Source organism: Brachypodium distachyon, chromosome 3 (genome assembly GCF_000005505.3).
Source record: "Brachypodium distachyon strain Bd21 chromosome 3, Brachypodium_distachyon_v3.0, whole genome shotgun sequence".
Taxonomy (NCBI): Eukaryota; Viridiplantae; Streptophyta; class Magnoliopsida; order Poales; family Poaceae; genus Brachypodium; species Brachypodium distachyon.
Genome location: NC_016133.3, coordinates 1,030,490 through 1,057,110, shown reverse-complemented (window position 1 = coordinate 1,057,110; position 26,621 = coordinate 1,030,490). Strand labels below are relative to the sequence as shown.

The following is a 26,621-nucleotide window of genomic DNA, read 5'->3' as shown; positions in this document are numbered from 1 at the left end:
CACTACATACAGTGCTGTTTATATGGTATGGCGTACCAAGTGAAGGTATTTTGTCTGTTTACATGTACAGCTGCAGAGACGGAGAGTGTCAGGAAAGCCACTGCTTATTCCTGGAATAGCCATGCCAACAAGAACTCACAAATAAGTTGTTCCAAGCTTCAGAATGTAATTCCAACGAATTAAATCATGCCAGAGTAAAACTACAAATATTTAAGTATGTCTGCCAGATTTCTTCTAGTTACAGGGAAAAAGGTTAATGAGACTGGGTACTATGTGTCCAAACACACAACAACTAAAAACCTGTTATCAGTTACAATAAAACCCTAGTGACACCTAATGTGTCAAATCATCTCAACTGTCTGCTTGGCGAGAAGCGAGCCCCGAGGTTCCTTTCAAAACTGCACGCATGCGGCAATTGGTTGCCGCCAAATACTCGAGTGCAATTGATATGTGCACGGCATTCCTCTCAAGGCTCCACGACTTCTGCTGTGTTTTGCCGCCATCTGGGGTGTCGAATGGGAATTTTGTGGAGCTGTTAGCGCTATCCATCGTTGATCATGCAGAGGTAACCACCCCCGGCGTTCCGCTCCAAGGGATACCTGGTGGCACCTTTCATGTACCTAAGGTGGTCCATAGCAGCATCCCGGAGGCCGGATCTGTTTGGCGCTTTTCCTTTCTCACGCTTCTTTATCATAGTGCAAGTGCTCAGAGGCTCATCGCTTCCAGCCCCAGGTCTCCTACAATGCATTTCATGACGATGAAGTTTCAATTTATGCAACTTACATCATAATGGTAGTGTGTATCTGCCTAGTATGGTCAGTAAAACTTGAATTACAGCAACAAGACAAAGCAGGTGAAAAAACAACAATCAAAAATCGAAGTATGGCATTATGAGTCATGTGGATTATTTTGATGAAGGGGAAGAAAGCAACTTGCTAAAGGCAAGAAGATCCCAAAACTCACTTCAACAATTTATCAGAAGCAACTCTAGCAGCTTCAATGGTGTCCTTGGTAGGCAGCCACTTCACGACCCTACCTGGATCACCTCGCATCGGCGAGTGGATCTTTACAAGCTGCACATGATTTTCTACACCTGTAAGTGATCTCAGTAACAACAAAGCATATTTGCAGTACTCAATTGTAAAACTGGTTTTATCAGCTAGGATTAGAGCAAGAGGCAAACTCACGCCAAGACATTCCATCATCTGATAATATGCTCTCCCATGTAGCGGAGTGTGTCCTTTTCTGGACTCTGAAAAGTATCTTGTCCTGAAAGATCGTAACGTCAACTGTAAGTTAAAAGTGCATGACTACATAAATGATACTCCCCCCGATCCATAATAAGTGTCGCTGATTTAGTACAATCGGAGGGAGTAATTAGCATGTAAAATACCTACCATTCCTTGTAGCCTGGGTCTACTGTAAAGCCATACATGTCAACACTGTCACAGATGGAAAGAGCAAATTCAAGAGCTTTAACCCCAGTTCCTTTAGCAGATGAACCAAATGATGTGCCTAGCATTAGGTATACTGGATTGGTTATTGGAAGTTCCTACATAACAAGAGTTCTGTCAGGCAGGTAAGGAAACAAGGAACATGCATGTACCTGAGGCACCCTAGTGTCTAAATACAGCATAGCTAAATTACCCGAATCATTTGGTTCATGATATCATGTATTGTCGTCTTAACGATTAGTGCCTCCTTTCTTGTTTCTGCAACCATAAGAATTGCCGTGTCTTTTCATCTCAGAGCCCGACAGATAGGGAAATACGTGGCTGGAAGACTCACCATCTAACTTGACAACATTATCCAGTGCCTTTGCAGATCCTCTATTAAGAAGGCGAAATGTACTCTTTGTACCAACAAATTCTGTGTAATTCTGCAATGCATAACAGAAGGAGTCAGGGCATGTGCAAGTGAAGAAACCAGAGCAGTAAACATAAGTATCATAGGAAAACCTGGATGGGTGCACCATTTTCTCTAATGACAACATCATAAGAATCAATCTCATCCCCAAATTTAGTTTTAAGAAGATCCCCGGAGTTCCCGACAACAGCACATCTACCAAATTGCTGAGGTACATACGGTGGTGTCTCAGGGAGAACCAATGAAAGCTTCTCGATGCAAAGAGTTCTGTTCCTGCACTTATTCCTGCGAACCCAAAACTAAACACAATCAACAATCTGTTGACTTTAGCTATGATGTTAGTCTATTTGAAACTGTGCAACTTTTGTCTACTCACAGAAGGACTCCTTTGTTGATCCTGCGCCATGCATACTCCTCCCAACCATTTGGTAATGCATCAATGTATTCCTTTGTGAGTACTGTGGTACTATTGCGAACCTACGGAAAACAAAAACTTAGTGACTAAACCACTTTGCACATTTCCGTTACACTAGTTAAATCACACAGATATTTCAGTACAGCAGAAAGAATGCCCACCTGCTCCCATGAGGCCACAGCTTCACAGAGATTGAACTCAAATGACAAACCTTCAGGCTCTTTAGTTTTTGGATCTTCCTGCAAATATCAGTCCATACGAATAAGAAAGTTATAACATGATCAGAAACAGCAGCAAAGTGGGTCTAGTTATAAGAGGGGGTTTACATTGTGCATGTCAATACGTGTCAATAAGACAATCGAGATTGGAAATGCCTGCACAAGGAAGGAAACGGCAGAGCACATGTGCACTTACCCACTTGGAAACTGTGTCACTTGGGTACTGCATTACGACATGACAGTAATCCTCTCCAGCAACTGCTTGCAGTCCTAGACCGTTAGCATCCTGCAATTTGTTTGCAAAACAAGTGAGACTCATCTAAACCAGCACGCTGATGATCTTACAGAAGAGACCATCAAGTAGCTAGCAACACCAACTATTGGAGAGAATTGCCTTTCGAACATAAACATGGACAAGTTCCAAGAGCAACATCCTACATTCATCCCAATCCTACACACACAAAAAAAAAATCTCCTACTATCAAATCCTTCCTATATACTAAGTACTAAACAGTAAGCATCACCATTCACATCAATTATCACTCGAAGTCCAGAATCAAATCAGCAAGCAGGTACCCTGCCTGTGCCAACCCACCAAAGCTATTGCATTCCAGAAGCTAATTACCCCAGTCAATACAACAATGAACAATGTAGTACCAAATTTCCCCACAGATGATGATATTTGTACATCCCAATTGGTTCTGGAGCGAAAGAAGAAATCGACACTGCACTGCACAGGCGCAGCAGATCAGCTGACGAACGTACCACGCACTTGCCGAACTCCCCCTGCAGCGCGGCGAGCGCCGCCAGGTCCGCCTCCGAGAGCCCACCGCCGGCACCATCTGCACCCACCACCCGCCTCAGGGATCCACAGGAAGACAAAAAAAACAGAGAAGGTACGATTGAGTGGGGAGAGGGGGGGCTGGAGTGGGCGAAGGGGGAGGGTGACGTTACATGAGGAGAGGCCGGAGAGGTAGATGAGGATGGCGGCGACGCCGGAGAAGATGGCGGCGGCGAGCGCCAGCGGGAGCACCCGCATGGCCGGAATCCCCGGACCGGCCGCCGGCCGCGGCGCGCTCCCTCTCTCGCGCGCCGGAGTCTTGTCGGCCGGTGCTGGAGTGGATATGGGCCGAGGAGTGTGGAAAGGGGGGATCGTCTGCTTGATTGATGTTAGATGGGCTCACAATCCAACAGAATTGTTACAAATTGGGCCGCAGAATTTCAATAGCCAGTTTGGGCTGGAAATATATGGGCTGAGATGCTGAATGGCCCTTCGCTCCTCGTAGCCCCGCATGGACGCTAGCCGAAGAAGTACACGTGTCGTTCCCCTAAAAAAGTGTACACGTGTCGTTCAGTAACCTGATGTAAGAATTATTATTATTTGGTTAATGTCTTTCTTTCTTTTCTTTTTGGAAAAGGTCCACCGATCCATTAATAAGAATTATTAATATTATTATTGTAGTAGAGAACCAAGCGTTACCGGCCAAGAGTGCGCACAGAAATATGACCATGAAAAAGGTCATATTTACTTATTTTGACGCCACCTGGAAACATAGCAGGCTTGACCATGTCGTGTACGCGTGGCGAGCTATTGAAAGTGAAAAACAGAAATTACCAGTAGTAGCTAGAAGTATATAGTACTAATAGACATACACCTTTATTTATTTATTTATTTATTTATTTATTTATTTATTTATTTATTTATTCCTTTGTTGGTTGGTTGGTTGGTTGCTTTGCTTGCTTTGACTTCAACAAAAATCAAAATGGGCGGCCAAACTTTTTAATAGGGTTCACAACAAGTGCCAACAACAAGTTGCAGCATCCCATCACACCTTGTAGGTTGTTGGCATGCACTCCATGAATTTATTTATTTTTCTTGGATAGCTCTTACTTCCACGGAATTTCTTGCAACCGTGTTGACATTCATTTCTAGAACTTTAATTTCTAGTGATATAATTTTGCGCCTGTTCCTTCTTCAATTGTTGCAACTTGGAACAAGTCGCCAAAATTTAGTCTGTCATTCACATAGAAATCCAGAAAAAAAAAGGATATATCACCAATGAACGAATTCTGCAAATTAACTAAATTATTAGTAAATTCATAGAGCCAATTCTATGGATAGAAATTATATATACCCATCAAAATTAACAAACAAACCATGGTAGTACTGGTAGCATCTATTATCCAACGCAGCGCAAAACGAATGAACAGGTGGTGCAGGAACTCTGAAGAATTATTCCCTCTACAATTTCTACATTGATACAGCATACAATTTATCAGATAACTCTGAATTTTGTTGCTATATAGGAGTATCTTTTACACTCACCGTGGATCACAAGCTCAAACACCAGCATCAGACAAAAAAATAATTTTAATTAGGCCATGTACAAGGAAGAATGTCATCGTCGTCGTCAGCTCCGGTGCCGGGCATTATTATCACCGCGCCTTCGTGGCGTGGCCGTTAGCGGCTCTCGACGGCCCACGGCGTCCATCGCTGGTGCGTGGCGATGACCGGTGCTGCGCGGTGCCGCGGCCATGGCCGCGGTCTCTCGACGACCCGCTTCCTCCTCTCGCCTCCCTTGCTCGGCTCTTCATCGCTTCGATCTGCTCGAGTGTCTCCAGGACCTCCTTCATCGAGGGCCTGCTCCTGGGCTCAGCAGCGAGGCAGATCATTGTCAGCTGTGCCGACTGGAGGGCTTGCTTCGAGTTGTACTGGCCCTCGAACCGAGTGTCCATGATACGAGCCAGCTTTCTCCGGTCATTCAGGTAAGGCTTCGCCCAGTCGACGAGGCTGAGTTGTCCGTTGGGACGGTTGGGGTCCAGCGCTCGCTGACCGGTCAGCATCTCCAGCATCACAACTCCGAAACCGTAAACGTCACTCTTGACATATAGATGGCCTAAACATGGTTCAGAGTATGTAATGAGCCAATCATCAACAGCTAAGAATCAACCACAAATAGAAACTTAAAGTGAAGATACGGTACGAATGAGTGCAATGGACACATACCAGTGGCTACGTATTCCGGAGCTGCATATCCATAGGTGCCCATGACCCTGGTCGTGATATGCGAGTTGCTACCAGTTGGTCCAAGCTTAGCAAGCCCAAAATCAGAGAGCTTCGCGTTATAGTTCTGCCAAAGAACGATGTCAGCATTTGACGTTGATGAACAGATAGTAGCTAGAAGGTACATTGCTTTTTTTTTCTTCTTTTTTCCCGAAAAGGAGGGATTACCCCCGGCCTCTGCATCGATTGATGCACACAGCCATAAGGTACATTGCATAGTAGAAAGCTTACTGCATCTAGAAGAATATTGGAAGCCTTGAAGTCACGGTAGATAACTTGCTTCTCTGATGCATGCAAGAATGCAAGTCCTCGAGCTGCACCAATGGCTATCTTCAACCTCAGTTCCCATGATAGTGGAGCACATCCTCCTGAAAAACAAATGCAATAGGTTCCAATATCAGTAATCTTTAAAGTCAATTAGCTGCCCAATAAAACTTATGACATCATCTGTTTAATACTACAGAAGTATAGCAGAGAAAAGAATGCAGCAAGCATGAGCAAAGTCATGAACCTATCTTTTATCAGTATAATATCTAGAAGAAAGGATGGAACAAATTATCGGCAGTTATAACTCACTTCTGAAAAGATGGTTTTCTAAGCTCCCTTTGGCCATGAACTCATAAACAAGCAGTAGCTCCTTGTCCTCCCAGCAGTAGCCCAATAGCTTTACTAGGTTTGGGTGAGACAGCCTTCCCAGAAAGTTTATCTCCGACTGCAAGTTGACAATCAAAAATGTCCATTAGATATGGTAGTTGCAGCAACCTTTAGAAGTGATGACTGTTAGACTAAACTAAGAGCATTGAGTCAAATCTGTTAGCCCAATAGTAATATTTTGTAAATACCAGAGCTGACCAAACAAAGAGAAGCAACTGCATTGTGATAAACATGTGGATCATTGGATATTTCTGGTCAGCAATTGTGAACAGCTTATCATAGAACTTGCCAACAATATAGTTCTAGTCAGCATTAGTCAAATGGCACTGCCAATATAATGCTGTCGCATTAAGATTTAACAAAACTGACAACCAGGTCATCAGAACTTCAGAAGTTGAACAGAGCATAAAGAATCATAACTCTATAAGCATGTAATGACCAGGGAAACCTTCAAAATGGTCGTGCTTTTCTAAAACCTGACCACTAATGTCCCTCAGCTAATAGTACATAGATAAACACATTGCAGTTCTTCCACATGTGCTGATCACCGTTACCACCAAGACCAAACAAAACCAAGTCAAACCCTCACAGCTTGCCAAGATTCTCATGTTCATACCCATCAACTTGGCATTAGAAAATTCAAGATTTATTTAAACAAAATGACCAGATTTTACCTGCCATTCCTCATATCCCTGCATGCTCTCCGAGTTGAGCTTCTTGACAGCAACAACCATGCCGGTACCACTCTTAGCCGGGTTCATCGTCTTCTCATCCACCCACCCTTTGTACACCCTCCCAAACCCACCCTCCCCAAGGACACTATCCGGCCTGAAGTTCTTGGTAGCTGTCCGGAGCTCAAGGAATGTGAATGTCCGGAGGTTTGGCGCCTCCAGGATCTGACCCTCAAGGAAGCCCCCTTCGTCGAATGCACTGTTTGTGCCGCCGCTGCCCGCAGACGCCATGAAGCTGCTGCCTCCAGAGGAGAGCTTCCCTGTTGTGCTGTTGCTGGTGGTGATACTGCCGCTTGTCTTGGAGTTCATTGTCCCTGTAAATTACAAAACAATCAGCAACCTGGAGCACTGAATTTAATTACAGGAGAATTTTGCGAAGAACATAGAGAGATCAGCTAAATTGTGTTGTCTTTTTCTCCCCTTTCTTGGAAACAGTTTGGACTGCATGAACAGCAACCAGTTTGCCGTGACAAATTTCGATCTACTACTCCAATAGATGTAACATCAGAGAAAGTAAAAGTAACTCTTGAACTCGAAAACACACACAAAATTAGCTTGGAAAACTATGCTCTGATGATAGTTCAGTTAATTCCCTTGTTTCTTTACTGCCGGAAACAAAGAAATTCTGAAACCAGGAAATTAAGCCCCTGTCCCGGTTCTTTTGCTACCACCCTGGCTGACCCCTAAGCAATTACATGATGACTGACAGAAACAAAGATACTCATGAGCTGGAAGAACTCAGAATCAAGATCAACTAAATTGAAAAGGTATATTCTTCTTCGCAAAAAAGACAACCATGGTGGCGTTTCTGCACAGCAAGGAGCCAAGCCAAGGTCGACAGACAACGACATACCCCGGCGCGCAGGATCCAAGGGATCGGAAAGATCGCGCGAAGAACCACGGACAAGAAGGGGAAGAAGAAACCAAATGAAGTTGTTGGTTCAGCGCCGGGATTCCTCCTCACCTGGGCTAGACGGCCTGTAATCCACCGCCACATGCGCCCTCCCCGCGCCGCCGCAGATGTTCCCCATCGATCTTACCGCAGCCAAGGAGGAACCGGGGATTGAAGGAAGGAAGAGGCAGATGGTGGCTTGCGGTGGAGAGAACAAAGAGGAGGAGGAAGTGGGGAGGGGAATGGGAAGAGAAGTCAAGGGTGGCTTGATAAGTAAAGCGGAGACTGAAGCTGGAGTGCTGCAGGGAGCAGAGTAGGAGGAGGAGGAAGAGCAAGAGAAGCTGCACAAAAAAGTCTCCGCTTTGTTCTTTTCTGTTCTGCTTCCTTTAAACTGAATGAAAGCAAGCTGAAACTTGTCATCAAAAGAGAAAGAAGCAAACTGAAACTGCGTGTTTACTTTAGGAGTATTTTCCATGAACTTCATTCAGCAGCTAAACATGTCAATTGTCAAAGTGAAGGTATATGTATATTTTTCATCTGGACAGATGTACATGGTGTGTAGTGGTACTAATTAACCAGTGGTTTGTATATACTGAATGGTCAGTTTTACTTTGTGCATGTTGAAAGTGTTTATAAAAAGAAATTTATAAAGCTAGTTCCCCCAAAATAAAATTTTGGAAATGTGCGTATAATGATATTTATATATGGCTAGGTTACTGTTCCAAGAGGAAAAGGGCAGTGATTCTGTGTTGAGAGGCAAAAGATGTGTACAAGAGAACACACCACACACCATTACTAGTTTCCATTGACTTGGGGTTTGTTGGGTGTGGCTAGACTTGGTCCAGGGGCCGGTGGTTAGTAATTTGTATGTTTGTTTGTTTGACCAGGCAAGCTAGCAGCCTAACTAGGGTTCCTTTTAGTTACTTAATTAATCGATTAATTACCAAACAAGAGATGAATGGTTTGCAGTTCTTTTACATATGTTCTTGCATGTCCTTTTTCCGGCCCCTTGAAGGGCATGCAGGGATATAATATTTGGGGTTATATATTTCTGAGATTAATTAGCAAGATTCATGCATGAGATCTTTGGAATTGGAGGTGTTGACAATGGCAACATAGCAGTTATTGGTGGTGCCTGAATGTGTCAAAGTACTCTGTTTAATCTGTACTAGTCATCAGAAAAGAAAGTGTCGAACTCCAAGTAACTGTACATGCTTTCAGTTGGTCTTTGGTCAAGTTTTAGACCAATCTAAAACCACGTTTTCATGATAAACCAGATGATCACGACTAGCTAATATTTCACTCAGATGTGTTCACATGCAGATTTCCTGTAAAAGAAAAAAAAGATGCAGTTTTCAGGACAACTTGTGCTTAATTACATGGGCATCAACTTTGACTTGAGTAATTAAGCTTCGTTTGTAGGAAGTCATCTTAGTTTCATGACTTCAGTTACGCTTTAAGAGTTGATTCGAATATATTCCTTTTAAAGTTTCAATCAATCAATAAATTAATTACCAAACAAGAGATGAACTGTTTTGCTGTTCTATACATATGACCATGACTAGAATTTCTCCCAGATGTGTTCACATGCAGATTTCCTGTAGAAGAAAGATTTGATCAGTTCTACTATCTAGCACTAGCAGTCTAGCACAAGACCAGATATGAAAGTGGAGAAGTGATTAATTAATCGGCAAAGTTCTTCGTCCTTGATCTGGCTAATTAAGATATGGTATAATATGACCACCACTAGCAAATTAATTAGCATCCGTGCATTACATTATTGAGCACATGTTAAGCGGTGAAATGTGATGGCAGGCCTACCAAATGAAGGCACGCTGGCTATATTGCTAATTTTGGTATACTATATATACATCCATGGGTGAGTTGACAAAACCTTAATTAAAGCAATGAGCCTAACTTAGATATGCATGGAAATCTGGTCCAACTACAATCTGCTGATGCATCAAACCACTGCGGATAAACAAATATACAAGTACTAGTTAGTGCTAAGAAAATGCCAACTTGACACTTTTCCCCCCTCCTTTTGCACTTTTGCTATTGCGATTGGCCAAGAAATTAGATCAATTATGACAAGAGATTCGATCTAAATATGCTTCCTGATGATGATTTCTGAAGGGGAAAAAGAGAGAGTCAAAAAGCGTCCTGCATACAAAAGGAAATTTAAGGTCGAGCCGTTTTCCTGAACACGTCCTGGTAATTGCTTCTTCACTGATGAAATCAGAAATAGTTCATTAATCAATCTGGCTCTCTAGATTCTTTGTTTCCTTGTGCAGAAAAACAAAGAACCTGCTGCGAAATTTTGGCGAGGCTGGGAAAATTAAGGCAATTAGATTAAGCTGCCGGCCGGCTAAATTAAGGTACTTATTGATCCATCAACATCATGAAATCTGATGAGAGATTGATGCATGATGGTAGCAGTTTTCAGAGACTAAATTGAGTACGTAGTATGGATTGGTAACTGTGAGTCCGGCCGGCCGGCAAGCTTGTAAAGAGCCTGGCTAGAAATTGCCTGAAGAAGAATACGGAAGGAAGGAAGCTGGCAACTTTCAGAGAAGAGAAGAGGAAAACTGCACCAAGGAAATTAAGGAAAGCGACGCGCCAACAGATCTGCAACAGCCATCAAAATTTCAGCGTGTTTTGTTGACCATCGATCTCTAAGAAGGTTTTGTCACCATGCAATGGAGGTCTAAGTTAAAATTGGTTGTAAAATGTTTATTATAGATAGATAAGAAGGGGTAAAATTAATTAATTGCGTTGATACCGATGTATTTTTTTAATGGAAATCTGTCAGTACAGAACACTGTTTATATGCTTTTCTTTGGTTATGGGTGAAAGCTCCTGCTCACAGAACCAGCTACTGCATCTCAGCCCAGACAAAATCAGTGCAATGAGTTGATTTTGATGGGCATGTGCATGCTGGAGCTGGACCCAGCTTATTAGTAGAAGTAACCAAACGGCTCCGGGAGATGAACCATAAATAAATTTCCAAAATTAAAAGAGTGTCACGGAGTAGTAGTAGAATAATTTGGAAACCATTGTACGGATGCAGTAGCTGGAAAGAAGATCATTTTTCGCCCCGGGGAAAACAAATCCCATGGCACCCAAGTAAATCTGTCATGTGGCAAGTATAAATAAAACTTTCTTTTCAGAGAAAAAATTTGGCAAGAAGTAATTTTTTTGTCTTTTTCACGCAGGTGCAGACAGATACTCACTCATCCATCCTCTTCCGAAATTGAAACTAAGCTCAGTTAATTGTGCAGCACGGTTTGATCAGCCGCCCGTTGACCAGACCAAACCGTGTTGCACAGTGGTCGGAACTCGGAACGAACGGCAGCCCACCCGGGATCCGGCCCATTGGGTCAAAACCGAAGCAGAGAGAGCCCACTCGGCCCACTCGTTAGGAATCGAAGCCGAGCGCCCGAGCCCCACAAAACAGAGGCCAGACTCTTCAGCCCAAGGCCCGACCGAGCGCATCGCCTATTCGCATCGCGTTTGCGCTCTCTGCTTGTACACCACCGGAAAGATTTCCCCAACTTTTTTTTTTTTTGCGGGTAGGATTTCCCGATTAGACACACGCCGGCGGCCTCGCTCAGGCCGGTGGTTCCAAAGCGGCGAGCAGAGAGTCTCCGTCGAGCCAAGGCTGCGCTCGGGCGGAGCGGTGGTGTACGGCCTTGCACGTGAGGGGGACGGGAAGCAGGGGTGCTAGAGCTGTTTGGCACGCGAGGTGTTTGCCGAATTGCCTCGCCGGCTCTCCAGTGCCCGGTGACGTCGGGGTGGTTCCTTCCTGCCACGCGGTGCGCAGGTAGCTCCCCCACCAGGGTGAAAACAGAAGAAGATAGAGTTGTTTGCTGCCATGTCCGTGGTGAGCCGGCCATTCCCTGCTCTACCGGCGGCGGTTTGCCCGGTACCGGTGAAGACAGGAGCCAGGTGGCTCCGCGGAAGCTACGGCCATTCTCGGCAGGGAGCTAGGGTTTCTTGCACGGGGTCTACGGATCGGGGTTTCGCTGCGGAGCTGGAGGAAGCGGAGTACCATGAGCGGACCTATGGAGATAGTGTTGCTGCTGAGGATGGTGGTAAGGAGGAAGCTTTGCCTTTAGGATGGAGCAAAGATGAGATGGAAGCCATCTCTGCGCTATTCGACCGTCCAATGCGTCAGAAGCCGCTGAAGCCGCCGAACCCGGTGACGCTGCGGCCTCTCCCTCTGCCGTTGGCCCACAAGACGAGGCTGCCGGTCGCTCCAGCCCCGAAGCAGCACATCCGGCTTGCTTCACGCTCTTCGTACAGCGACCGGGTGCGCAAGAACCCTGAGGTCCTTGTTGGGATTGCACGGGAGATCTCGGCGCTTAGGCCGGAGTCTGATGTGGCCATCGTGCTCGACCGGTGGGCTCCTTTCCTCCGGAAAGGGTCGTTGTCGATGACCATCCGGGAACTCGGGCACATGGGACTCCCCGAGAGGGCGCTCCAGACATTGTGCTGGGCACAGAAGCAGACGGCCGTGCCACTGTTCCCCAATGACCGGATCCTCGCTTCCACCGTCGAGGTTTTGGCGCGCTTCGACGAGCTGAGGATGGAATCTGCGCTTGAGGATTGCGTTCCCACGGCAAGCCGTGTTGTCCTTGAAGCCATGGCAAGCGGGTTCATCAGGGCAGGCAAAGTAGGCCTCGCACGCAAGGTCCTCGAACTCGCCAAGATAAACAAGAGGACGTTGCACCCGAGCATCTACGCAAAGCTGATTCTGGAAGCTGCCCGGACGCCTGAAGGCTACGGGCTCGCCGCTGCACTGCTTGATGAGCTCGGTGAGAGGCCGGACTTTGACCTGCGTCCGCAGGACTGCACGGCTGTCATGAAGGTCTGCATAAAGCTCAGGCGGTACACAGCTGTAGAGAGCCTGTTCAGCTGGTTCAGGGAATCTGGCAGGAACCCCACCGTGGTGATGTACACGACCGTGATCCATAGCCGCTCTCGAGATGGGAGGCACCGGGATGCTCTGGCCCTGGTGTGGGAAATGGAGCAGGCAAACTGCCTTCTTGACTTGCCTGCTTATCGGGTCGTCGTCAAGCTGTGTGTGGAATTGCATGATCCAGAAAGGGCTTTTCGGTACCTGTCGAGGTTAAAGGACGATGGGTTTGTTCCGACCAGTGACATGTACTGTAATTTGATTGAAGGCTATGCCGCTGCGGGGAGGATGGCAAAGTGCCGGCAGCTGATCAGGGAGGCTGAGTCAACCGGCGTTATGCTGGACAAGAGGCTTGTTTCAAGCTTGTCTGAGATGGGAGGTGGACATCCTTGAACCCCTGGAAAAGTAAAAGTCCATTGGCGATTGTGTAATTACCACAACTTGACTTCTTTATTTTCGTTGTTGTTGGCGATTCCATGCTAGAAGGGTGTAGTTGTGATGCTTCATACTGAAAAGGGATTCGCCTGAACTGCTTTAACCCGTGTGACTGGATAATTTAAATTTGCCAGTGGTTGTGATTTTCATGTTTTTTTCTGGTCTTGTTACAAACTCATGAACAATGTGCTTATAGATCCTTTAATTGGTGATAGCTATCAGAACTGACCTGAACAAATAACTTGGAGTATTCAGAATTTGTTGAGGTTAAGAGTCTGCATGAAAATTGGCAAGTAATGAGCATCTGATCATGTTCATTCTTCTTAAGATGAGCTGAACTGTTCTAAATAGCTTGGAGCATTCAGACTTTGGTGAGGTTAAGATTAGGGGATGCTTGAAACTTGGCAAGTAGTGAGCATTTGATCATGTTTATTCTTCTTAAGATGAGCTGAACTGTTCTTCTGAATACTATTCGAGTAGGACGCATTTATGTAATAGGCTTACTTTGCATTAACAGGCTAACCCTGTTTTGCAAATTTTGTAGTAATGGCAGAATCTTTCTGAAGCTTGTACTGTTCATGAAAACCCTATGGTAAGCACATGAAAAATCTGAACTCAAGTCCAGAAGGATGCACTCTCTTTTGGGATGGAAGTCTACAGTATATGTTGTAATTGTCCTGAGATTGATAATAAAGAGGGAAAATATGCTGTCATGGCCTCTGAATAAATGATAATGGAAGAGACTCTCATATTGGCCAGATGATGATGGTGCTAAGATAATGGAAGACTTTACATGCTACAATTTGCTTCAGGCTTCTTTTCAGTTGAGAAGCCTCCGTTGGCACTTGGCAGCAGCATCTACTTCCAGTTCATTCCACTGCCTGACAACAGCATTGGCGTTTTCTTTCCTAGACAAAGTTAATCTGTAATGTTAATGTTGCTGTTTGATCTCCTTTTCTTCTTTTTTTCATCTGTGCTGTTTGAACATCTTTGATGAGAAGATTTTTTTTTCAAACGATCTTGCGGAAAGCTGGAAAGCTCTTTTTTTTAGGGATGAGTAAAATATGGATGCTATTGCTGGAGGAAAGCTTTTTTTTAGAGAGAGGATGCCGGAGGAAAGCTGGGGCCATATATCATTAGTGGGCTGAGTTTGGTAAAGAAAAATAGCATTAGTGGGCTGAGAGGCCTTTACAAGCCCAACCAACCCAGGAGAGCAATAAAAGCCCACCACTCTCTTTCTCCCACCTCGGGGTCGAATCCATGGGGGACGGCGGCGGCGGTGAGGGCGGCGGGCGTCCGGAATGGCAGTCCATCTACGACCGGGTGGAGGCGATGCTGAGCAAGAGCCAGGCGCGAGCCGAGGCGCTCGCCGCCGACGCGCGCGCCTGGAGACGGCCAGCAAGGCCCAGCGCGAGACCGGGGAGGCCATGCTGAAGCTCCAGCGGCGCGTGGAGGAGCTGCAAGCGGCGGCGCGAGAGAAGGACGCCGAGGTCGGCAGGCTGCGGGCGGAAGCCGCTGGTGCCAGGACGAAGCTGCAGGAAGCGCACCAGGTGACGATTCATCTCTCGATTGCAATGCTCCCATCCCCTCTCTGGATTTCTCTCGGGCTAGCTCTTGCTGATGCTAGCTACTGTTGTTGCCTTTGCGGGAGGAAAGGCGGACGCGAGCAGGAGGGGGAGGTGGGAGGCGGCCTACCTGGAGCTGATTCTCGGGGCTAATCGGAAGCTCGATGGTAAACAAGCCCTCCCCACGCTTTTCCCTATTTCAGATTTGTGCTGCTTGAGATGCAAAGAAAGAAAAATAACAAGTCCACTTTTCTACCATGAACTTTCACCAGAGTTTACTCTTCTCTACTTAAATGTTCTCGTTGGTGTGAAAAGAACTATAAACCTTCCAAACCCACATCACAGAGTGAAATGAAGATGGATTTGATGGCTTGTTTTGTTCCTCTTCTCTATTACAGTTCTTGTGAATGTTGACAGTAATGTACTGGTTGTTGGCAAGTACTTTCTATACCTCATTTACTGTTTGTTGCAATGCCGGCAATAATGAAATTTCTGAAGATCAGATCAAATGAGCTGTCCAGGCTGTTTATTTAACATGTAGCAATTTCTTGATGTAGTGTACATATTTCAATGAAGAAAAACACTGGAATAACAGGTCCTGATGTATTATACTGAAATAACACTTAAAAAGAGGGACTGAATGATTTGGAAAGTTTAGTTTTTTCTTTTTATTTTCCACCAATAAAGACATTTAGGACGAAAAGTAACTTTTTTCTTAACTGAATAACATATTTGCCTTCGTTTTTGTTAGATGAAGATAACTGTTAGAACAAAGCACCTAATATCTATGAATTTACGATGCTATTGATAATCATCGCGTTCTCTGCTCAATTCAGAGCTCAGAGATTGTGGCTTGGGTGATCCCGGAACTTCTGCAAAAAACCCCAACTTTAAGGTACTTACCTAAGTTGCATACCTCACATGCCATCAAGCTTGTGGCCTTGTCCATCTCATTGGTTTTCATGATCTTTGTTTTGCATGACTGAAGGAATCGGAAAGTTGTGCAAATCTCAGTCAAAATACTGCAGAGCATGACATTGCAAGCAATTTAGGTACAGAGCTAAGAAAGCTAAAGCAAGCTTATGAGATCCTGAGCTCAAAAAAGGACAAGGAAGTTTCTGCACTGCTCTCAGAAAGGGATTTTGTGTGTGACCAGATGAGCATAATGGAGCAGGACTTCGCCGCGCTCCTGAAGAAACTGGAGGCAGCACAAGCTACTGAGTCAGCACAAAAGCTTCAACAGAACATAAATGAGCTTCAAGTGTTGGCCGAAAAGAAGGATGATGAGATTAGCAGATTGCGAGCAAAAGCTGTTAGTGCGAAAGAGAAGATAGATTATCTACAGTTATTGGTCAAGGAGAAAGATGATGAAATCGAAAGACTCAAAGGTGGGCTCCCTGAGACTATTCCAAAGCGTAACAAGGATATCAGTGAGACACATAAAAGATCTAGGAATGAAGGTCCAGCTGTATGGACAGAATCGAAAAATAGTTGTCCTAGAACTATGATAGAAGAAGATTTTGCATCTGAAATAGAAATGGCAGAAAAACATGGGCAAGCTGAGACTAGTAAGAAGCCCAAGTATGCCTCTTCGTTATCAAATGTAAGTATTTCATTTCCAAGTATATGGCCGGGCTCACACTGTAGATTGTTTTCCCCGTGTGCTCTTTGTTTAGTAACCCTGTCTTGCCATACATATATAGTCCATGGGCAATGCTGTGTCTACTAAGTAGACTTGCTTGATCAATTTTCATTGACCAAATGTGCAATATCCAAGTTCACTACTTGCATTTTAATTGATTACCCCAAGCTGTGTTATCATGAGCTGTTTGGAACTGATGAGGATGATGATAAGCAGAGTGGAAATGGTGGCGATGGTGATGAGCAGAGTGGACATGATGAGGATGGTGATGAGCAGAGTGGAGGTGATAAGGATGATGAGCTGATTGGAACTGATGAGGATGGTGATGAGCAGAGTGGAACTGATGAGGATAGTGATGAGCAGAGTGGAACTGATGAGGATGGTAATGAGCAGAGTGGAAGTGATGATGGCAGTGAGGATGTTGATGAGCAGAATAGGTAAATCCTCGACTAACACCGCAAAATTTATGCTTTTGATTGGTTTGTAGAACGTGGATCATGCATGTAACATTAAATATGAATGGGTGCGAATTTTATTATGAGAGTCAGGTTAATACAAAGTTACAAACTTGAGTAACTAGATGATGCCCCGCACGTTGTTGAGGGAATTTAGTTAACATCGAGAAAGTAATCAATAATTGGAAGCATAGAATGAAATGTATAATACTCCAGATTATTTACTCTCTAGACATCGACAAAGTTAAAGCAATATCTAAGGATGGTACCAAATGGTTGCATGTGTACAAAAAATACCTAGTGGGGATGGCTTGTATATGTATATAGGATGACGAGAAAATAGCACCTGCCTTGTGGATGCACTTGATTTTGTCATCCCAACCTGTATTGAACTGAAATTCATAAAGATCAGGCAAAAATAAACCCACTTATTCCAAGAGTAGGAGAATTTGCGAGTCAAAAAAAAAAACATTTAGTAAGCCTAAGTCACAATGACTAGCTCTCTCAGAACTGTCAGAAGTCTACAAAGAGAGAAGATAATAAGTAGTAGCTTATTAAAAAAAACAGTTGAGGTTTTTGTAATAATTGCAGTTTCTTCTTCTTCAGACTTCCCCTTACCAGAATTTCTGGAGAAGCTCCGAACCTTTTTTGTCGATCGGTTTCATTAATGGTGCACGTTTGTGCCCCTTTCTCTAAAAAAAAGTTGATGAGTACAAGCTGTGGCAGATCCAGTTTAAACCTCCTTGTGGTATTCTGATGGTGTCCTTGTTTGCTTGTGAAGAAGGGAGGACGAGAGGATCTGGAAAGGTCAGAGCACTATGAAATGCTCGTTACGGAAGTACCGCAACGGTCAGAGCACTATGAAATCTACTGGCAACTGGGCTCTGTTCGTCAGCGACGTGAATGACATTTTGGCGGACCGACCTGACAGGCACAAGAGGTTCATCGACTTCTTGCACACCTTCAGGCACAAGAAGCCCCGGTACGTGACTCGCGCCTCTACAACCATCCATGTACCGATTCCTCGTCTTTTTTGAGTCGTGCGTAAGGTTTTTAGTTATATAAGTTGTGCTGTCCTGTTGTTCGTTTTTGCAGCATTGACTCGGTGGCCTCGACCATGGAGTGTGTGTTGGATGGGCACCCCGATCTCGTCCGTCGGTTCAACAAGAATCGGATCGAGGTGAAGACCAAGTGGAGACCAGTTCCTGGCGGACAAAGATCGCATCAAGGTCAAAGAGGAGGAGAAGTTGGAAAGGAGGAGAAGCCCATCTTCCAAACCAAACAAATAGTGGAACCACTTAACCAAACACTACCTAAGAAGAGGGGAAGACCAAGGGCAAGGAGTTGGTATAGTTGGAAAAGAGGAGAAGCCCAGGTTCATTAAGAAGAGGGGAAGAAGAAAAGGTTTTCCTCCTGGGTATTGGGCGGAAGCCAAGCCACCCCTCTGATGAACAAATCTCTTCGCCGAATGCAAACTCGGATCTGATCATCGCTAGCCGGCCGCCGCCGCTTCTCTCTCTGTGTGATTAAGATGGATATCTATGGATGTCTTCGTGTTAGTAACTGCTCCTCCATCCCATATTAAGTGACTTTCTAGTACATGTATCTAGACGCTTGTTAGGCATAAATACATCCATATTTGAGCAATTTTGAGTCACTTAATACTCCTTTTGTTCCTTAAAAATTGACACATTAGCTTTCATTAAGACAAGCCTTTGATTACAAATTACTATGTCAAGGTGTAAGGTGTGGTTTATATGACATGAAATTAGTATCGTTAGATTCGTTATCAAAAGTACTTCATGATACTTGTGATTTCATGTCATATAAACTACACTTTAACATACTAATTTGTGGTCAAAGCCTTGACTTAATAAAAACTAGTATGCCAATCTTCAAGGAATGGAGGGAGTATGAGACGGAGAGTATTAATCAGATGGCATTTAATCCGCTCTTGTTTTTTTTTCTGTTTTTTATTTTGCGATCCGGGAGTATAAAAGACTCAATCGGTATTGGCGGTCCATCAATTTTGGACAGAAATTTTAGAGCCAAAGGCCACGCCCAGTTCCGTTCTCATTGAAAATGAAACACAGAGTATCTTACACAGCATTCAGTTCTTCTACACAACGCATGACAAACAGCGCCCAGGCCTACAGAGGGCTATTCGGCACCTAGAACACGGCGCACACACATGGCTTGTGGAGTCCCAGGTCCTGCGAGCAGGATCGCTTTTTATTTTTTTTACAATTTTGGCACAAGAAATATGGATTATATGGTATGACACAACAAATAATGGTACTGAGTACTCCATCGGTCCCAGAACAATCGAACAAATTCACGTGACTTATTTTGGGACGGAGGGAGTACAACATTTTCTAAACATAACTTTTTAGTCAAGGCGACGTGTGGATATTACGCTGCGCTGCGAAGCACATAAAAGGCGCTTGATTTTCGTTTTGGCCAATAGATTTGAAACTCGGACTTGCAATTAATGCAGTTCGAATCAGTAGTAATTCGTTGGTCTTATAAAACCGAGAAACTTGCAATTGAGCGATGCAAAGTTCAAGAGAGAAAAAAAATGTTAGAAAGTGGTCTTATAATTTGGAAACTCAGATTTGTAGTGTGTGCATTGTACATATACGGAAGCAGGGAGTAGCTACACTTAACCTGAGGATGATCAGGTCTGAGAAGATTACCATTAAACAGTAATAAATGGATGTCAATCGAGAACCAATTAAATTTCTAAATAGAGTTACTCCACTCAGCTGTGTCTTCTAAGAGTATTTATTAATGCTGAGATAAGACCATGCATAGCTTAAATGAATTTTCGTGGACCGAATTCTGAATTTAATGCATATAATATACACAGCTGCAGCACAACTCGCTGCTGGAAGCCTGGAATCCCCGTCCCTCTCTCCGCCGGCCGGCGATCTCCTCCTCCCCTGCTGCAATGCGGCGCCTCCGCCTCCCGCTGCTGCTCCTCCTCCCCGTAACCCTAACACTCCTCCTGCTCGTCCTTCTCTTCCCCTCTTCCCCGCCCCCGCCGCGCATCCCCCTCCCCTGCGGCGCGGACCCATCGGACGCCACCGCGGGCCGATGGATCCGGACCCCGACCCCGCCCCCGCCGCCGCTCTACTCCCCGTCCTGCCCGTTCCACCGCAACGCCTGGAACTGCCTCCGCAACGGGCGCGCCCCCGTCGCCGCGCTCTCCTGGTCCCCCGCCCGCTGCGGCGGCGCCTTGCCGAGGCTCGACCCGGCCGCGTTCCTGGCGGCGGCCAGGGGCCGGCGGATCGGGCTCGTGGGGGACTCGCTGGCGGAGAACCTGGTCGTGGCGCTGCTGTGCGCGCTCCGGGCGACCGACGGCGGCGCGCGGAGGTGGAAGCGGCGCGGGGCGTGGCGCGGCGGGTACTTCCCTGAAGAGGACGTCGTCGTCGCGTACCACCGCGCCGTGCTGCTCGCCAAGTACACGTGAGTCTGTCTCATGATCGTCTGCTCCACGCTGCTTGCTTTCCTTTCCAAGTGTTTTCTTGCAGATTTGCAAGACGAGGGAGGGATCTCTTTGGGGAGATTTGTGAGATACTACTGGGATTAGCATTAACTCTACCTTTCAAATAAAAAAAGCATTAACTCTAGTGTAGATGCATCATACTTAAATTTAGTGTCTGGACAGTGAAGAGTACATTTTCCTTTTTTTAGTAGGGTGGATGAACCTTCCATAGATAAAACTGATGTGACGCACTCGACCATGGGTGATGGGTCCATAGCTTAAAAGGATTTCAGTTTGCTTGGTCTGTTCGCGAGACATGTGTGTGAAAGAGAGAGGGTTTGATGAATCAGATCCGTTACTATGGTGGGCGATGTCGTTAACATGACCGTGCGGTACTGGGAGTTCAGAAAGAGAATTCAGGGATGCTAGGAATTTAGGAGTTATTCTGTTGTGAACTCTTAGTGGTAGTTCTGCTCTCTTCGGGAAACTAGGAGTAAAGAAGTGACTATGTAGCAAATGGTGTTGTGATGCTGCATGTTGTGGCTCCTGGGTGCAATTGTGTAGTGTTGTCTACTGAAGAGTGAATTCTTGTGCTATGCGTAAGAATTCATTTGTGTCAACCATAGGTTTTGATGCAGAAATTGAGACCTCCGTAATGAAACATCCTAGGAATTTGATTGTCTGCCACATAAAGTTAGTTTTGAGGATTTCTGAGTATATGTTAGCATTTCCTTCTATTGCAGTTACATGCATAATTTCCTATATCCATATGTTAGAGATGCATGGACAGTTTCATTTCATGATTCATAAACTTCAACAATGAGGACTTCTGTGTCAATAATTCAAAATTCCATACCTGTTGAACTTAAACTAATAATCCCTCCGTTCCATAATTCTTGTCTCAAATTTGACCAAAAATGGATGTATCTATTCATATAAAGCGTCTAGATACATGTAATATTTCGACAAGAATTATGGAACGGAGGGAGTAGCATCTAACATTTCAACTGCAATACTTCATACACTTTTGCTTTACACACAAGCAGGACTGTATTTTTCTTATACGCTTCATAGTTCATATGATAAAATCATAAAGCTCACATGGTGATAGCTAATGATACAAAGGTGGCAGCCTGTAGAGAATTCCGAACTTCGGAAGGATGGAATAAAGGGAACTTACAGAGTGGATGTTGACATTCCTGCTGATGATTGGGTAAATGTCACCAAGTTCTATGATGTGCTCATTTTCAACACTGGACATTGGTAAGTTCTTAGTTATCTTGCTAGAACTTATTTATTCCATGCTTTCCTATTGTATCTTTCCTTTTATGTACTAGTAAGTAGTAACATAGGATGAAACATTCATTTCTCTAATTCCATTCAAGGGGGAATGAGATGTTCACAAGTTTCTTTTGATCCTGACTCTTAACACTGCATATTCTCTATGTTGGAGGTCACTTGGAAACCGAGTCATTCGTACCTAGAAAATGCCTTTTTCTTGCAGTCTTCAAATGTCAATTCTGTAGTTTGGTCATGAGCCATGAACGCATTTCTCCTTATCAGGTGGGGTCCAGATAAATTCCCAAAAGAGACTCCCCTTGTTTTCTACCGAGGAGGAAAACCAATTGAGCCTCCACTTGGCATCTTCGATGGACTGAAAGTAGTCCTCAAAAGTATGGCCTCCTACATTGAAAGGGAGGTCCCAAGTAAAACGCTGAAGCTGTGGCGCACACAGTCACCCAGGCACTTCGACGGAGGCGAATGGGATCACAACGGCACTTGCGTGTCTGATAGGATCCTAGAGGAACACGAGGTATGCCATCTGAAGGCCAACCTTTTCTATGATCTGACATGTATTTCGAAATTCCCGAGTCATGGCCCCTCTAAAACCTTTTGTGCAGCTCGACTCCTGGTTCGATCCCAGGTTCGGGGGAGTGAACAAAGAAGCGAGGCTAGTGAACTCGGCGATCCAGGAAGCGCTCGTCGGCACGGATATCCAGCTGCTCAACCTGACCTACATGAGCGAGTTCCGTGCCGACGCCCACCCAGCCATCTGGCTCGGGAAGAAGGACGCGGTGGCCGTCTGGGGACAGGACTGTATGCACTGGTGCCTGCCCGGCGTACCAGACACATGGGTCGACATCCTGGCTGCACGGATCTCGCACTACTTCAAGCAGGGCAAAGGCTGACGCCGTGTGTGGGTGCATCGTGGAAGTTGTTTGGATTACGATCGCCTGTTACTTCCCCCTGTAAAATGTTCTTTTGGGAAAGACGGGCATAACCAAGCTTGGAACAGCGTATATCGAATCGAAATTGATTATCTGAAGGTGAAGACAACTTAGACAAGGGAGGGAGGTATGCTGCTTACTGGAGATTAGAGATGAGATGAGTCTATTCTTTGGTTTGAGAAGCAATGTTCTTGGTGTAGGTAGCTAGTCAGTGATATCATGCTTTGGATTGAGAAGCATTGCTTTTGTACCAAGCAATGCCTAGCTTTGCATTCTTCGTTCTCTGTTCATATGTTTAAACCAGTACAGTGACGGATTTTGATTTATACGACCTCCGTTTCGAAATTGATAGTTTTGGAACCCTTTGTGATTTGTGAACATTACGAGAATTTGGTGGGATATCTATATGGTTCTATGTTCTACATGTATATATCTTTGTTAAAAGTAAAATCATCCAGATGGGTCGTTACAGATCTCGAGGCAAATCGGACGGTGAAGATCGAATCTGGCTCCCGTAGCGTGAAGAAGAAGACTCCTCCAGAAATCCAGAAAAGAAAAAGGAAATCCGGCTCCAACTCCTCTCCCTGCAAGCAGACGCCTCCAAAATAAAAAAGGAATCTTCTGCAAACAGCAGCAGCAGAACTTGAGAAGCAAACAAAGCAGCGGAAGCGAAAGCAGAGATTCGTCAGGCTGCTGCTAGAGGCATCGGCGGCGGCGAGCGAACTCGACTCCCCGCGGGATCGGCCTCCATCCAGTCCGGCGGGAAGCAGAGGGCAATGGCGGCGCGCGACGAGGAGGCGGAGGCGTGGTCGGAGGAGGCGGCGCGGTGGTTGTGGGAAGGCGCGGTGCCGCTGCAGGTCCACCTCCACGACGCCGACGTCACCGCGCTCCCCCCGCCCCCACCCTTACTGGTAAACCACCCACCCTCGCTCCCGACCCCGCCTCTTCGGTCCTCGTCCAGAAACCCCAAATCTCGACGCTTTATTTTCCACGAGTTCTCTGCTGTTAGGATCATCGTTGCTGGTAGCTTGTAGGGGATCATCAGATTGATTGCTGTCCTAGGAGTTTTATTAGGGGAGACCCTTGTTGAAGACTTTGAAGAGTGGTCTTTTCGCCTGCCGTGAGCTTTCATCTGCTTGCCCCAAATTTCATCTCTGCTACTGTACTACGAACACGAATAGATTCATATGCTTCACTTTCGCATTGCCGTCTGTTTAAGCTGAGGCCCAAGGTCATAATCATATGCTGAGATAACTGTTTACCTTGTTTTGTGGATGTATCATGTGCAAAGAGTTCCAACCTCTGTGCTCAACATCTATGCTACATTGACTGCTATTTTCCATCCAGTCGAATGGCTTGTCTTACTTTTTCGCGAGACTGAGTACAATTGGCCATTGGGGCTTTTTTGCTGCTACGTTGAGTTGGTTTCATTTACGGAGCTTTGTTTTGTCTACAACAGATTTTGGGGCCAAGACTTGGGTATTTACCACTGTTGGTATCTAGGATAAGGGCTCATTTCAGCAGCACACTCCCACCAGGCATAGATACTGTCTGGTTTGAATATAAAGGGCTGCCTCTGAAATGGTAACATATGCTATCTCCTGCCAATATTAATGATGGCTGTCAATTGCCTTAGTAAATCTTGAAATCCATGTTATTGCTGTCACTTTTAATTGCTGACTGCTCTTTTTATCTTGGAATTGTTAGGTATATACCCATTGGAGTTCTTTTCGACCTTCTCTGTGCAGATCCCGAAAGGCCATGGAATCTAACAGTAAGGCTATAAGTTCTCTTGTATTTTTGTTTACAGTTTTTCTTTTATTAATTTCTTTGTTTTCTTATTCTTGTAAGATGTTCCTTTGGTATTTAAGGTTCATTTATGCTGTACTATGAGTGCGGATTAGTAGAGAACTTTGCATGAACCATGGACATTGTGTGTTAATACTTCAGTTTGCTGTAAACATTATTTGAAATTTGCTATGAACACTTCGAAGTTACTCAAGTTAGCAATTAAGCCAAGTCTAGAGCCAATTATATGCACGCCATCACTTTTTAGTCCTAGCTTGATTGCAATCAGCCATGCATCAGTATACATAGGGAGCCTTACTAGAGTAGAAACCGGTTTATAGTGCTTTACATTATTTATTTATTTGTTCAAAAGTTGTTTGTATCTGCTATTCTGCTCCTATGTTGTTTTCTGCGTTACTTGTTCCAATTATTTGCTCTATCCACACAACTTATGCATGAAATTGTAGGTTCATTTTAGGGGGTATCCTGGAGAAGTTTTGTCACCATGCGAAGGTGAAGATAGTGTAAAGTGGAGCTACAATAATTCCCTGAAAGAGGTTTGTTTTGATAACGGATTACCCGATCGCTTCTTCCCATCTCAAACAATAGTGTAATGATCTTTTCTCTTGGTGCAGGCTGCCTTCATCATAACTGGGAATAGTAAGAATGTGATGAATATGTCCCAGGCTGATCAAGTTGCTATGTGGGAATCTGTAATGAAAGGTATACTCTTCAGAAACAACACTTCTATATGAAGTATACCTGCTGACCCTATTATGATGGTTCATAAATTTGGGCTTCAATCTCTCTCGTAACTTTGGTGCCCTGACTACAAACTATTACTTTTACAACTTACTAGGTGACTTGGATGGTTATATGAATGTCTCCACCAGGCTTAAGCTTGGACCATTTGAAGAGGATTGTGTAGTGCGAACTTCCTCAGCAGAGCGTCAACAAGGTTCTGATGAGCCTGAATCTCCTGGATCTAGCAAACCATGTACGCTCTTCTGCGTCGAATTATGTACTTATCTTATTAGTTGAACATTTATGTACCAACCATTTTTTTAATATAATGTTTGAACTGACGCTTCATCATATACACTTCCAATGGATTTATGTCACATTAGGAAACCAATATCTGGTCTGATAGCTAATTTCAATTAATAACTGGCCAGGCAGGGTCCCTGTTCGATTATATGTCCGCAGTGTTCAAGAAGACCTTGAGTATTTAGAAGATGCGATTCCTGTTAGTGACTGGGAAGGTGTATCCTATATAAATCGGCCGTTCGAGATTCGGAAACGGGAAGGTATGTGGTAGCTCTGCCGTGAACGTTTTTGTCATTTGGATGCAACTACGTTCAATTGGTGATGCTTTTGCTTGTTGTACACGATTGATATGCATACTTTTTGTTGGCATGCTTTAAAGGTGTTTCTCTACCTCTAGAAATCATGATCACGAAACATGTAGTAGTAGTGCTCTTCAATGAATATGAAATATTTTGTACTATACTGCAGTCTGAAGGTTATCCCTGAACTGGGAAGCATACACATTCTTCCATTGGAAAATCGATACAACGTATGATAAACTAGAATAGGTCGTGTCCATTACTGTAAAAACTAAAAACCCTGCTACTATTAACAGTGAATTTCCTTCACATATATGGTTCACCCCCCCCCCCCCCCCCCTTCTGTTTTGCAGGTAGAATCTACATCACGCTGCAAGATGCCTTGGAAACATTGCTACCAGAGTTCTTCAGCTCGAAGCCCGCAGTTGCAACTGCTGAATCTGAACCTGCAGAGACATCCGACTCGGCACCTGACGATTCAGATACCAGTCGACCAGCTCTGTCGAGCCAGCGAGAGTCCAGCGCGACCAAGAACGCCAAAGTGAAGCTGGTGAGGGTGCAAGGCATCGAACCCAAAATGAGCATACCGTTCCTTTGGGTGGCCAACAACCTGAAGAACCCTGAACACTACCTCCATGTCTGTGTATATGTCGCCAGCCCAAGAATTTAACGATCAGGATAGCAATAGATGAAAGGTTAGAGATTACCATAGGAGTGCGCCGTCCCAGACCAGGAAATGGGCTTCTGGTCTTGTGTTCTTTGGTTAGTTTCATCGACATTAATCCTTTTGTACATATGGTAAAATCAGTGACCGTTTTCAGTGTGTTTGATGATGATCAGTCGATTTAAGACGTGTGCCAATGCAGTTTCAGCATTTTGGTTGATGAATGGAAAGTGCAATCGCCAGTGCTGGATTT

At 44.8% G+C, this 26,621-nt stretch overlaps 6 protein-coding genes across 17 annotated transcripts; 4 read left to right on the top strand and 2 right to left on the bottom strand.

The window, feature by feature from the left end:
- Positions 1-137: 137 nt before the first annotated feature.
- LOC100844385 (sialyltransferase-like protein 4) lies at positions 138-3,632 on the bottom strand. 2 transcript variants are annotated; one of them, XM_003573357.4, is made up of 12 exons: positions 3,454-3,632; positions 3,265-3,341; positions 2,696-2,785; positions 2,443-2,520; positions 2,243-2,343; positions 1,959-2,151; positions 1,789-1,879; positions 1,648-1,712; positions 1,398-1,552; positions 1,188-1,269; positions 964-1,073; positions 138-737 (listed from the first exon to the last, which is right to left on the bottom strand). In XM_003573357.4, exons 1-12 carry the CDS (start codon positions 3,536-3,538, stop codon positions 542-544), a joined length of 1,323 nt encoding a protein of 440 aa, XP_003573405.1. In that variant the 5' UTR covers positions 3,539-3,632; the 3' UTR covers positions 138-541. The 2 variants fall into 2 exon arrangements, with proteins under 2 accessions (XP_003573405.1, XP_024316488.1); XM_024460720.1 differs by lacking the exons at positions 3,265-3,341; positions 3,454-3,632 and adding an exon at positions 2,894-2,947.
- A 1,011-nt stretch (positions 3,633-4,643) lies between these two features.
- Positions 4,644-15,808, bottom strand: LOC100839707 (probable serine/threonine-protein kinase PIX13). 3 transcript variants are annotated; one of them, XM_014900940.2, is made up of 6 exons: positions 15,675-15,808; positions 6,892-7,262; positions 6,140-6,275; positions 5,795-5,931; positions 5,507-5,630; positions 4,644-5,396 (listed from the first exon to the last, which is right to left on the bottom strand). In XM_014900940.2, exons 2-6 carry the CDS (start codon positions 7,255-7,257, stop codon positions 4,936-4,938), a joined length of 1,224 nt encoding a protein of 407 aa, XP_014756426.1. In that variant the 5' UTR covers positions 7,258-7,262; positions 15,675-15,808; the 3' UTR covers positions 4,644-4,935. The 3 variants fall into 3 exon arrangements, with proteins under 3 accessions (XP_014756426.1, XP_010233714.1, XP_024316487.1); XM_010235412.3 differs by lacking the exon at positions 15,675-15,808 and adding an exon at positions 7,913-8,207; XM_024460719.1 differs by lacking the exon at positions 15,675-15,808 and adding an exon at positions 7,802-7,823.
- LOC100839405 (pentatricopeptide repeat-containing protein At2g01860) lies at positions 11,337-14,214 on the top strand. The gene is made up of 2 exons (XM_014900941.2): positions 11,337-13,185; positions 13,738-14,214. The coding sequence occupies exon 1, from the start codon at positions 11,715-11,717 to the stop codon at positions 13,149-13,151; it is 1,437 nt and encodes a 478-aa protein (XP_014756427.1). The 5' UTR covers positions 11,337-11,714; the 3' UTR covers positions 13,152-13,185; positions 13,738-14,214.
- LOC100839098 (SWR1-complex protein 3) lies at positions 14,431-18,804 on the top strand. Of its 3 annotated transcripts, none has more exons than XM_010235410.3 (7): positions 14,435-14,743; positions 14,850-14,925; positions 15,595-15,653; positions 15,747-16,361; positions 16,617-16,837; positions 17,640-17,837; positions 17,951-18,804. In XM_010235410.3, the coding sequence occupies exons 1-7, from the start codon at positions 14,495-14,497 to the stop codon at positions 18,237-18,239; spliced, it is 1,707 nt and encodes a 568-aa protein (XP_010233712.1). In that variant the 5' UTR covers positions 14,435-14,494; the 3' UTR covers positions 18,240-18,804. The 3 variants fall into 3 exon arrangements, with proteins under 3 accessions (XP_014756425.1, XP_010233712.1, XP_003570818.2); XM_003570770.4 differs by having other exon boundaries at positions 14,437-14,743; positions 17,637-17,837; XM_014900939.2 differs by lacking the exons at positions 17,640-17,837; positions 17,951-18,804 and adding an exon at positions 17,462-17,629 and having other exon boundaries at positions 14,431-14,743.
- An 843-nt stretch (positions 18,805-19,647) lies between these two features.
- On the top strand, positions 19,648-24,139 carry LOC100836361 (protein trichome birefringence-like 12). Of its 5 annotated transcripts, none has more exons than XR_002964891.1 (4): positions 19,648-20,323; positions 21,468-21,605; positions 21,906-22,697; positions 24,030-24,139. XR_002964891.1 is itself a non-coding variant. In XM_003573330.4 (4 exons), exons 1-4 carry the CDS (start codon positions 19,806-19,808, stop codon positions 22,529-22,531), a joined length of 1,194 nt encoding a protein of 397 aa, XP_003573378.1. In that variant the 5' UTR covers positions 19,662-19,805; the 3' UTR covers positions 22,532-22,942. The 5 variants fall into 5 exon arrangements, 2 of the variants coding, with proteins under 2 accessions (XP_024317009.1, XP_003573378.1); XR_002964890.1 differs by lacking the exon at positions 24,030-24,139 and adding an exon at positions 23,043-23,176; XR_002964892.1 differs by lacking the exon at positions 24,030-24,139 and adding an exon at positions 23,029-23,176.
- LOC100834025 (autophagy protein 5) lies at positions 23,189-26,610 on the top strand. 3 transcript variants are annotated; one of them, XR_731123.3, is made up of 8 exons: positions 23,193-23,481; positions 24,030-24,154; positions 24,278-24,344; positions 24,826-24,915; positions 24,994-25,081; positions 25,218-25,355; positions 25,538-25,665; positions 26,058-26,200. XR_731123.3 is itself a non-coding variant. In XM_003573322.4 (8 exons), the coding sequence occupies exons 1-8, from the start codon at positions 23,347-23,349 to the stop codon at positions 26,372-26,374; spliced, it is 1,092 nt and encodes a 363-aa protein (XP_003573370.1). In that variant the 5' UTR covers positions 23,204-23,346; the 3' UTR covers positions 26,375-26,610. The 3 variants fall into 3 exon arrangements, 2 of the variants coding, with proteins under 2 accessions (XP_024317010.1, XP_003573370.1); XM_003573322.4 differs by having other exon boundaries at positions 23,204-23,481; positions 25,534-25,665; positions 26,058-26,610; XM_024461242.1 differs by lacking the exon at positions 26,058-26,200 and having other exon boundaries at positions 23,189-23,481; positions 25,538-26,048.
- The last annotated feature ends 11 nt before the right edge of the window (positions 26,611-26,621 follow it).

What these genes read in the sequence shown, in the direction of transcription:
- LOC100839098 (XM_003570770.4), top strand. Translation starts at nt 14,495, where the DNA reads ATGGCAGTCCATCTACGACCGGGTGGAGGCGATGCTGAGCAAGAGCCA. An exon ending in GGCTAATCGGAAGCTCGATG is followed by an intron (nt 14,926 to 15,594) that starts GTAAACAAGCCC and finishes TGCTCAATTCAG; the next exon opens with AGCTCAGAGATTGTGGCTTG. An exon ending in CAAAAAACCCCAACTTTAAG is followed by an intron (nt 15,654 to 15,746) that starts GTACTTACCTAA and finishes GCATGACTGAAG; the next exon opens with GAATCGGAAAGTTGTGCAAA.
- LOC100844385 (XM_003573357.4), bottom strand. Translation starts at nt 3,538, where the DNA reads ATGCGGGTGCTCCCGCTGGCGCTCGCCGCCGCCATCTTCTCCGGCGTC. An exon ending in ATCAACAAAGGAGTCCTTCT is followed by an intron (nt 2,152 to 2,242) that starts GTGAGTAGACAA and finishes TTGGGTTCGCAG; the next exon opens with GAATAAGTGCAGGAACAGAA. An exon ending in AGATGATGGAATGTCTTGGC is followed by an intron (nt 1,074 to 1,187) that starts GTGAGTTTGCCT and finishes AATCATGTGCAG; the next exon opens with CTTGTAAAGATCCACTCGCC.
- LOC100839405 (XM_014900941.2), top strand. Translation starts at nt 11,715, where the DNA reads ATGTCCGTGGTGAGCCGGCCATTCCCTGCTCTACCGGCGGCGGTTTGC.
- LOC100839707 (XM_010235412.3), bottom strand. Translation starts at nt 7,979, where the DNA reads ATGGGGAACATCTGCGGCGGCGCGGGGAGGGCGCATGTGGCGGTGGAT. An exon ending in CCAATATTCTTCTAGATGCA is followed by an intron (nt 5,631 to 5,794) that starts GTAAGCTTTCTA and finishes GTTCTTTGGCAG; the next exon opens with AACTATAACGCGAAGCTCTC. An exon ending in TCCGGAATACGTAGCCACTG is followed by an intron (nt 5,397 to 5,506) that starts GTATGTGTCCAT and finishes AACCATGTTTAG; the next exon opens with GCCATCTATATGTCAAGAGT.
- LOC100836361 (XM_024461241.1), top strand. Translation starts at nt 19,806, where the DNA reads ATGCGGCGCCTCCGCCTCCCGCTGCTGCTCCTCCTCCCCGTAACCCTA. An exon ending in GTGCTGCTCGCCAAGTACAC is followed by an intron (nt 20,324 to 21,467) that starts GTGAGTCTGTCT and finishes AATGATACAAAG; the next exon opens with GTGGCAGCCTGTAGAGAATT. An exon ending in ATTTTCAACACTGGACATTG is followed by an intron (nt 21,606 to 21,905) that starts GTAAGTTCTTAG and finishes TCTCCTTATCAG; the next exon opens with GTGGGGTCCAGATAAATTCC.
- LOC100834025 (XM_003573322.4), top strand. Translation starts at nt 23,347, where the DNA reads ATGGCGGCGCGCGACGAGGAGGCGGAGGCGTGGTCGGAGGAGGCGGCG. An exon ending in CCCCGCCCCCACCCTTACTG is followed by an intron (nt 23,482 to 24,029) that starts GTAAACCACCCA and finishes TGTCTACAACAG; the next exon opens with ATTTTGGGGCCAAGACTTGG. An exon ending in CGAGATTCGGAAACGGGAAG is followed by an intron (nt 25,666 to 26,057) that starts GTATGTGGTAGC and finishes TCTGTTTTGCAG; the next exon opens with GTAGAATCTACATCACGCTG.